The 10,039-nt window shown below is 40.4% G+C and overlaps 1 protein-coding gene across 1 annotated transcript; it reads left to right on the top strand.

Annotated features, from left to right (window-relative positions):
• Positions 1–459: 459 nt before the first annotated feature.
• Positions 460–9,988, top strand: prkaa1 (protein kinase, AMP-activated, alpha 1 catalytic subunit). The gene is made up of 9 exons (XM_046374674.1): positions 460–675; positions 1,825–1,966; positions 3,873–3,966; positions 4,277–4,421; positions 4,677–4,764; positions 4,891–5,115; positions 5,278–5,797; positions 5,970–6,096; positions 7,079–9,988. The coding sequence occupies exons 1-9, from the start codon at positions 579–581 to the stop codon at positions 7,360–7,362; spliced, it is 1,722 nt and encodes a 573-aa protein (XP_046230630.1). The 5' UTR covers positions 460–578; the 3' UTR covers positions 7,363–9,988.
• Positions 9,989–10,039: the final 51 nt, after the last annotated feature.

Here is a 10,039-nt window from a genome sequence, read left to right as displayed (position 1 = left end):
AGCATTTTGACAAAACTCAGTGTAAATTATTAAATGCTAGATGAGATATGTAATTTGTTATCTATAACTCCCATGGCATTTTATCAGTTATGGTCCCTTTGTCTTAAACAAAGGTCATGAGAGAATGCTAAAGATGCGGCCCATATATGGCACTACGAGGCTGAGTTCATCCACAGTTCCCACAGTGCTGTTTAATTTTTCGGTAAGTAATTAGTTACGTTTTGTAATATTTGAACATGATATTTTTTCTCTTTTTTTCTTCTTTGCTTTTCATTTTCATCTAATGCAAATTTTCTGTCTATTCATTCTGTGAGACTGATTTCAAAATAACCACATACCAAGTGTTTTCCGGGCAACCCGAGTTCGTGGTCAGGTACCGTGAAGTGATTTAGGAGTTTACGGGGGACAATGGAAGGCAGCACATGACGTCGGCTACGCCTGTAACGAATCGCACCGGAGCCGCTACGGCTCCCACCCTCCGTATTGCACAGAGCCGCTAGAGTACAGACGCACACAGCCGACTTCAGCTCGTCTCTGCCCGCAGCTAGCTAACCCCGCAGCAAGGCCACTGCGGGAAGATGGCGACGGAGAAAACGAAACATGAAGGAAGAGTGAAAATTGGACATTACATTCTCGGAGACACACTCGGAGTGGGGACCTTTGGAAAGGTTAAAGGTATGTCTGACTGTCGTAACGCTTGTGCGTCCAGCCAACTGAAAGATGGTGGCAATGGGAGCTTTTGCCTTAGCTGCTAATTTAGCCTGCTATAAAGCTAACTTGTCGCAAAGCTAGGAAGGTAACACACCTGTTGTCCTGCCAGTTGGCTCAACTTGTTGTCTAACTAATGTGATGTTTTGGGGATATAGCTGTAGCTTTCACTGACGACCACAGAAAGCAAGTTTTATGATATTAGCATGTATTAGCCCCATCCATTTCAGTTAGCATCGGTTGCGTTGTGAGCTAGCCAGAGTGCCCCAAGTCGCTTGTCAGACAGACACCGGGAAGTAAGCCCTGTTGATATTATCGCTAGCGGGGGAACATATCAATGAAGTGCATTTGGCCATCCCAGTTTATGTTGTTTCGTCGTCACTTTTCTAAAGCATGAAAGTTATGCAGCTCGACACTTCATTTGGTCTCGACTCTGCGCTCCTTTTGAGTTGAATTTTCCGTCATATCGAAGAATCTGTAAAATGCTGATGATTTGTGTGGGGAGGGAGTGGGGCAAACCCAGCTGTATCTACGCCCAGTGTTGTCAGTCCAGGGGGCGGTACGATTAGTATGTCAATGCACAGCTTTGCTTATGTCAACATGTATTGGCCAAAAATACTGACTGGATTTCGGTAAAAATCCATTCGTTTTTGCTCGCATTCTCCTTCCTGATGCGCCGCCTTTGTCCCATTATGTGATCGTTAACGGCTAAAACCTCAAAATCTCATCTTAGAAGTGCTTAGTAATATATGAGTATGTCCTAATATACCCAAATGAAGTGAATCAACCGTGCCCTCTCCAAAACAAAACAAAACAAAGCAAAACAGAACAGAACAGAACAGAACAAGCACTAGATTTGTTTACAGTTAGTTAATTCCCAGTGAGTCATCCCTCTGCACTCGGTTTTCCTTTCTTTCTTTCTTGTTGTTGTATGGAAGAGGACGGCAGTGCAATGGAGTTTTTGCTCTGTGATTGTGGTTAATAGTTCACCACCTGTACAACTGGTTAATCAGTAGCAGCTGTTTACTTACTCTAACTAAGTGTTCTGCATTTTTTCCTTTATCCTGAGTTGTTACTGGTGTGACTCATTTGTGCTCCTTTTGTTTTATCCTGCAGTGGGCCAACATGAGCTGACCAAGCACCAAGTGGCGGTGAAGATCTTGAACAGGCAGAAGATCCGCAGTTTGGACGTGGTTGGAAAGATCCGCAGGGAGATCCAGAACCTCAAGCTTTTCAGGCATCCTCATATAATTAAACTGTAAGTTCTAGATTACACCCCTGCTCGCTGCTCCGTAATCCCCCTGCCACCACGTTAATGCCACCCACTGAGCTATTTCCAGGCTTTGATGGTGTGTTTTAGAATACATCCATCGAGGACAATATCTGTCTGACCCAGTCTCCTCTCCCTACGTTCCTGTTTTTATTGCCTGTTTTGGTTGTCCTCTCTGTTGATCTTTCATTTTAATAAAAAAATGCTTTATCACTGTATTTTGTGAGGCATTGCTGTGTGACCTCTTTTTCTGAGATTTAGTATTCACTTAAAATGTATTCACACAGCACCTGAGTCTGTATAGTGCAGCTGTAGTACAGCAGATTAGAGCTATCACTTCAGATCTGTTTTTGTCAAAGCCAACATCTATCCTGATTTTAATGATTTTTTAAAATAACCCGTGAAAACATCTGCTTGTCTTGATGCAGACAGATACATGAATGTGTGATTTTGAATGAGGCCAGCTCAGTACGCTGTTGTGGCTTTAATGCACAGGTGCATTGGGCAGTGGTGGTAATTGCAACTAGTCTCCAGTAAACATTCCATTTGGCAATACAAGAAATGCTGTGGTGGTACAATGGTGCTGAAAGAGCCACTGATCTAAAAATATAGTCAGAAAATTGCTGAGGCACTTCCGGCCTGGCATGTGAATGTCCACAGGCTGCGATAAGGCCACAGTGCCACATTTCAGGGGCCATTAAACTGACTGGGAGGTGTGGCTAATTGCCTGAAATACCAGCTTCATGTCATGCATGCCTAAGAATGTAAACTTTTTTTTGTGAGATAGAGAGAGAGATGAGATGTTTGTAGCAATGGTGACACATAATGAGCAGTTAGCCAACATCTGATTTGGTAACTTTTAACATTTGTTGCTAAAGGCTGTACCACAGTCATTACTGCATTTGCCTTTAGATGGACAATGGCAGTGTTGTGATGCATGGACTAAAGCTGATGGATTCAAGATAAGACAGATAATGTCTTACTCCAGTATCTTAACACTGTCATTAGTTTGTTGTTGTTAGCATTTTAAAACTGTTCAGAGCTGCAGGGCTTACAGGGTTGTTTTGTGTCACTAACATACATTTCATCTGTCCTGTTGGCTTTTCCTCTTATCAGTGTATTGTAAATAGGTGTAGGTATGATGAGCATCCCTGTGGATTCTGAGGAGCAAGATGAAGAGTAACCAATAAGACATATTTAAGCCAGTCAGCCAGGTTTAAACCATGTATGTGTTGTACTTCATACCGTGTCTTCATACAAAATGGATCAGTTGATGAATATGATTTTGTTGCTTGGAGGCATTAATGGATGTGGAGAAAGCGGAAATGGCCTGAATCTGAATCATTATCATATTTGTTGTGGCATTGATTGTTTTAAAAGGCACTAAGCTGAATGAACAGTTGCAAAAAGCATTTCGCTCCCTTCGGATTGACACGTAAAAGCCGTCCTGGCGTTGTGACCCTCCTCGTGGCCAGGGTTGGACACTGACATAAACATAATTTGTGAATATTTATTTCCTACTGAACAACTATTCAGGGCAAGAGAGAGAGGGCAAGACATGGTGCGGTGAAACACGTTTGTGAAGTTATTATGTGCCTTATTAAAGAGGCGTTTTTCAACCACAGGGAAAAAAATATTTAAGCTATTATGTTTTAGCCACATTTTTGCTGTGCCCCTTTGCTGGATGTGGAGAACAAAACAATTTCCTGTGGTTACTTTTTCTATAATGTTCCTTATTTGCATACTGAATCCAGGAGATTTAATAGCAAATAATATTAATTTCTTTTGTAGAAATTATAAAATATGATTGCATAAATTGTCTATATTTGAGCAGTGTAATATCCTCTGATTGTTGGTGGACCACATGATTGCAACTTTGTGTTAATGTCTGCAGGTATCAGGTTATTAGCACCCCTACAGATATCTTCATGGTGATGGAGTATGTCTCGGGAGGCGAACTCTTTGATTACATCTGCAAAAATGGAAAGGTAACACACTCTGATACTGGGAAATGTGTTATAGTCTGATATAATGATGTTCCACACTTTCTTTCACTCCTTCCATCTCGCCATCTCGTTGCATATTTTATTATCAGTGAGTAGGTCAGAACACAGGAGTGCATTTGCATGTGCTTGGTGTTATTGGCAGCCTTCGGTGCAGATACAGTAACCTGTGAACCAAAAACCCAACAGCGACTTCAGAAGATATGAAAACACAGCATGGAGAGCCTCTTAGTCAGCTGTGATGTGCTGAGTCACAGTGAACATCTCACCTAATGGCTAATTTTTGTTTTGACAGTTGGATGAAAAGGAGAGTCGTCGGCTGTTCCAGCAGATTATTTCAGCTGTAGACTATTGCCACAGACACATGGTGGTGCACAGAGACCTCAAGCCTGAAAATGTGCTGCTGGATGCTCACATGAATGCCAAGATTGCAGACTTTGGTAAGTGTGTCTCACTCCCAAACTCAGGAGTTTCAAAGATGACATTATTTTGATATAAAAAATTATAGACAAAACAGTACAGCACAGTACGGGTACACGTCCTCACTTTGTCAGAATTGTTTTTACTTTGACATGATGTATGTCAGGTGCATGTTTAAGGAAGGGATTTAATTCAAAAAATAAAAATCTATTATTGCAGGTTTAAATCCATGGATGTTTGAAACGCACATTGATGCAAAATAACGTTCTGTGCAGGTTTATCAAACATGATGTCAGACGGCGAGTTCCTACGAACAAGCTGTGGTTCTCCAAACTATGCTGCTCCTGAGGTCATCTCGGGAAGGTAAGGGTTTTGTTTTTGCCATTGTTAAAAGTTGACATAAAACTTGTTGCTTGATCGGTAAAACCTAGTAAAATGTTGCTTTCATTATTATAGTATTGTTTGGTTTTCATCTTTTTGTTTACTCAGGTTATATGCGGGTCCAGAGGTGGATATCTGGAGCAGTGGGGTTATTCTCTATGCCTTGTTGTGTGGGACACTTCCCTTTGATGACGACCATGTGCCAACACTCTTTAAGAAGATCTGCGATGGGATCTTTTTCACCCCGCAGTATCTGAACCCCTCAGTTATAAGCCTCCTTAAACATATGCTGCAGGTGGACCCCATGAAAAGAGCCACCATCAAAGAGATCCGGTGAGCCTGATGAGAGTGCAAGTTGTTTTGTTTTTTTAATTATAGATTATATATTGTCTTTCTGGAGATTATATGTGTATATATATGAAACTAGTCTTATTGTCATGGTTGCATGCATTTGTGGTTTCTTTTACCCAACAAAAATAATTTCTCTTGCCACAGAGAGGATGAGTGGTTCAAACAGGACCTACCCAAGTACTTGTTCCCTGAGGACCCTTCCTACAGCAACAACATGATTGACGATGAGGCCCTGAAGGAGGTATGTGAGAAGTTCGAGTGCACAGAGGAGGAAGTTCTGACCTGCATATACAGTCGCAACCATCAGGATCCGTTGGCAGTCGCCTACCATCTCATCATTGACAATCGTCGCATCATGAACGAAGCCAAGGATTTCTACCTTGCGTCCAGCCCTCCCGACTCTTTTCTAGACGACCAGCACCTGACTTCATCTGGTGCAGCTGTGACCGGCATCATCAAGCCCCACCCCGAGCGCGTACCCTTCCTTGTGGCGGAGACGCTTCCCAGGCCTCGCCATACACTAGATGAATTGAACCCCCAGAAGTCCAAGCACCAGGGTGTTCGAAGGGCCAAGTGGCACCTGGGTATCCGCAGTCAGAGTAGACCCAATGATATCATGTCTGAGGTGTGTCGTGCCATGAAGCAGCTGGATTATGAATGGAAGGTAAAGGAGGAGCTCCACGTGTGAGAGGCATACAGGAGAAAATGGGCCTAAAATTGTGCTTTATTTGCTGTAGTTCAAATGAATGAGGTCACATATTTAAGGAGTAATTAAAGTTGAGATCATGTGACCCAACTGTAAATAATGATTAGTGATCTCATTGTTTTTTCGGCAGGTTGTGAATCCATATTATCTACGTGTGAGAAGGAAGAATCCGATTACTGGGATGCAAACCAAGATGAGCCTTCAACTCTACCAGGTGGACAGTAGAACCTACCTCCTTGACTTCCGTAGCATAGATGGTAAGTGCAGTATATCAGTTAGATGTGCTAAGATGTATAAGATGTGTGAAAACAGAAAAATAGATCATTTTGCTTATTTTGCGTCTTAGAATTAGAAAAGTTGGTCATTGGGTGAAACATTTAGTAAACCTGAAATTTAAAAAAGATAATCTAATATTGACCTGAACTCAGCTCCCTGTGTCTGGGAAGTTTTTATCCGGATTCTGGTGTTTGGTGCTCTGCTTCAGTGCAGACCTCATAAATGATTGACTCCGGGTTGAGCGTAGGTGTGCGGCGGTACCTCAAAGGAAGGTACGAGATAAGAGTGTTGTTGTAGGCCTTTAACACAGCACTGTGTAAAGGTTATGAGACTAAATTTTGACCTCAGGCTGCAGTACAATCAGCCACAGTGTAGATGTTTAGCTGCAGTTGTAACTGCTGTCTATAAGAAATGGAAGGCGGATTGAATTTGGCATTAAAATAAAAAGCTGATCTTCCAGAAATGCAGAATATTTACAGCTGTTTGTTGAAATGCTATACAGGATTTCTGCTGTGTCTATGAAGACCTTTTTAATAGCATGTAGAATGAGGTCAGTGACCAAGCCTAGAGGTATTTATTAAGAGTTAATGAGTTCATCTCTAACTCATCAAATTTTTACCAGTATTCCCCAGCAGCATAAACAGTGATGTGGAGGTGTCCTGAGCCGATCCTGCAGATCAGTATCTCGGCTCATCTGGGTGTATTCTAATGGATTGGTATAGGCTAAAATAAAGCTGATCAAAACCCAATCCTGTTTTTATAGAGCTGTGTTTTTTTTTGTCCAGTTCAGCCTGCTTTGGGTTGTCACATGGCACATTGCAACGCTACAATCCCCCCCCGCCTCTGCTCTCTGACTGTTAAATAGCAACTGTGTGCTTATAGACACTGATGTTGAATGAAATGAAAGTTTTGTTACATGTGTATGTATATTGTGGAAAACATTTTCTGTCTTGTGTTATCCAGATGATATGTTGGAGACAAAATCTGGAACTGCTACCCCTCTTCGCTCTGGGTCTGTGGGCAACTACCGCACCACTATTAAGAACGATGTAGATGGGGCAGACGGTCTGGCCGCGTCTAGCCTTGTGCACACCACCAAGGCCGCTGAAGGCTCCTTAGCTTCATCGTTGACCTCATCCATTGACTCAACAGGAGGTGGGGACAATGCATCAGTCCCTCGACCAGGAAGCCACACCATCGAGTTCTTTGAGATGTGTGCAAATCTTATTAAACTACTTGCACGATAGCTTGCAAAACAATCGCTAGCCTTTTTTCCTCTGCGAGTGTCTTTTTTTTATAGCAATAAGCATGCAACCGATTCATGGCTCAACTCATCCCGGCTGAGGATGAAGTGATTGTTCCATGGCACTGATGCAGGTTAGTGTTCCCTATGTGGAAGAGATGTATACTGAGCTGGCAAGGAATGGAAGGGGTTACTGGTAACGGTGAATGACAAGCTACTTAGTAGCTAGGAGAGAACAACATTTTCGGAGGAGGTTTTACAATTTTCTGATCAATTTAACAGCAGATGTCCACATCCCACCTATACATACATGCTCAAGTGATTACACTGAATTTTCTGTACTGTAGCCAGTGAGCACTGCTTTTCAGTACAGAGACAGAGATCAAGCTTTTGCCTGCAGAGAAGGAAGCTGCTCATTTGTTTTAGTATTTGGGTGGCAGTCGTATAGGATGCAGGAAGCACTTTTGCACAACTATCTTTTATTTCCTGCTGCTCTTGTATTTCTCTCAGTGGGGATCAGAGATGGTGCAGATGCATCGGGGCACTGCACTGGCTATAACTAGGGTTGTCACGCCCATCACATTCATTGGACTGAAGAAGTGCAATGACCCTTGTATTCCTGTCTTGTGTCAGGGACAAAAGAATGCCTCATCAGATTTGTTTGGTTTTATTTTGGAGAATTTGAGTTGTCAGAGACTAAATTGTCATGGTTTTGTCCTTGCTGTAAAAATTTGTTTGAATGTGTCTGTCCCCTACATTTTTATATATAAAGACATGAATATATTTATCGGTGCGTTATGTGGACGCAGTGTTGGTTCTATTGGAAATGGATTTTTTTTTCCTTTATTGCATTAAGATCTATTGCTGGATGGTATATATTCCCTTTTTTTACTGTCTGGTTGTTAAATCAATATCACAGTTTTGTTTCCTTCAATCACGATTCTTCTAATACTTGATTGTCTTTCCACATAAATATAGCCTGCTTTTACCTTTTAAGAGGTATTTTGCCATGACAGTCAAAATCTAGAAATATATCATTTTCAGTGTCGCATATTAAAATGACAAGTTGATTTTGACTTTTTTTGTTGTATTTTCTGATGTTTTTTTTTTTTAGATTAAGGATTAGAATTTGAGTATGATTATTGAGTGAAATGCCTTTTGTCTACATTCAATTTGTAAATGCCAATCCATCACAAGTGTAAAGACCTCAAGGGTCAATTTGAAAATGAGTTGTAGCAATTACATACAGTGCATTGAAAATGTGTACTGGTAAGCGAATACATCCAGAATATTGCCATTTTTGGACATACTTTGAGAGCCCACACATTCCCTTGAAGGTTGACCACGAGGAAGGGTTTACGTATGTTTAAATCTGAAACAGACTTATGAGCTTGGAACTGTAAAGTTCTGGGTAGATTGCATAGAAGAAGAAAAAAAAAAACATCTCACACGTTGAGATCATTAATATGTGGCTTTATATTTTAGTTCTTTTTTTCGACAGAACCTGACACTTGCAAGCTCACAAAGTCCTGCATATGTGGTTAATTTCAAGTATGATGCGTCTCCCTCCATTTACTGTTCACAGTCTTAAAGTTTTAAATGGTGTTTGTTGTTTGGCTGCCTTATCACTATCAGTACCGTTAAATCAGTTTTTATGTCCATAAAAGTTTGACTTTAGTGCTGATCAGAATTATTGGCACCCTTTGCAATTGTAAGGGTTTAAAATATACAAACTTTCTTGTCAGTGTTGTTAATTCACAATTGCCATTTGTTTAAAATTAACAGATCAGTCTTTCATGTTGACATCACAAAAAAAGAAAAACTTGTAACTGAAAAACTTAAAAATCTGATTATGTCGTTGCCAAACTATTGTAGACTTCAGTAACTGCTACCACTGCTTAATTGTGGTAACAGGAAAACAAATTTGAAAGCTAAACTGCTTTCTCGTGTCATTATCTTCATTTTTCTCTTCAGTTAAACCAGATTTTTAAGAATTTTGCATTATTGCAACATCAGACTCTTAAAGTCTTTTTTTTTTTTTTTTTTTTAGAGATGTTAGCAGTTTCTGAAGTCTTAGTTTCCAGTGTTTATCTCTTCACAGCAGCTTTAAAAACAACCTAAAATATCTCATTTATATGAACAATTCTATGTTTCAAAAATGTAATTTAAAAAAATTGCCAAGAGTGACAATAATTATGATCATGTTGTCTCCTGCCGTCTTATAAGGCAGATTTGGACTGAAATATTTAGTTGATATTTCACCTTTATGTCTCAGTTTTAAACTAAAGTTTAATGAAACATGCACTATTGTCTTGGAAAGATATTGTAAAACTGAACATTCTTAGTTTAAAGGGCAGTTGCAAGTTCTGAGTACAAAACTTTTCATGATGAGTTTATTTAGGAGAGTTGAATGCGTGAAACCGTGACCTTTTTGACAGCTTATGGAGTAGTATCCTAGTGGACTTTTAACAGATACATTCTGTCAAGTCTGTCTGAACTGCTTCAAAGAAATGTTCTTCTATTTTTGTTTGACATGTAAAGGGACCCTACCAGATGGACCAGTGTAAATCTGAATGGACAGTGTTGAAATCATTTGTATACACAACTGCCTAATAAACTGCTAAATTGCACAAAATTCTGCTGAGGTTTCTCTTTATGTGTCTTGTCTTTTGACAGTGTGG

Source organism: Scatophagus argus, chromosome 20, assembly GCF_020382885.2.
Source record: "Scatophagus argus isolate fScaArg1 chromosome 20, fScaArg1.pri, whole genome shotgun sequence".
In the NCBI taxonomy this organism is placed as follows: domain Eukaryota; kingdom Metazoa; phylum Chordata; class Actinopteri; family Scatophagidae; genus Scatophagus; species Scatophagus argus.
This window is presented reverse-complemented; position numbering and strand designations above follow the sequence as displayed.

What these genes read in the sequence shown, in the direction of transcription:
- prkaa1 (XM_046374674.1), top strand. Translation starts at nt 579, where the DNA reads ATGGCGACGGAGAAAACGAAACATGAAGGAAGAGTGAAAATTGGACAT. An exon ending in GCCACCATCAAAGAGATCCG is followed by an intron (nt 5,116 to 5,277) that starts GTGAGCCTGATG and finishes CTCTTGCCACAG; the next exon opens with AGAGGATGAGTGGTTCAAAC. An exon ending in AGCTGGATTATGAATGGAAG is followed by an intron (nt 5,798 to 5,969) that starts GTAAAGGAGGAG and finishes TTTTTTCGGCAG; the next exon opens with GTTGTGAATCCATATTATCT.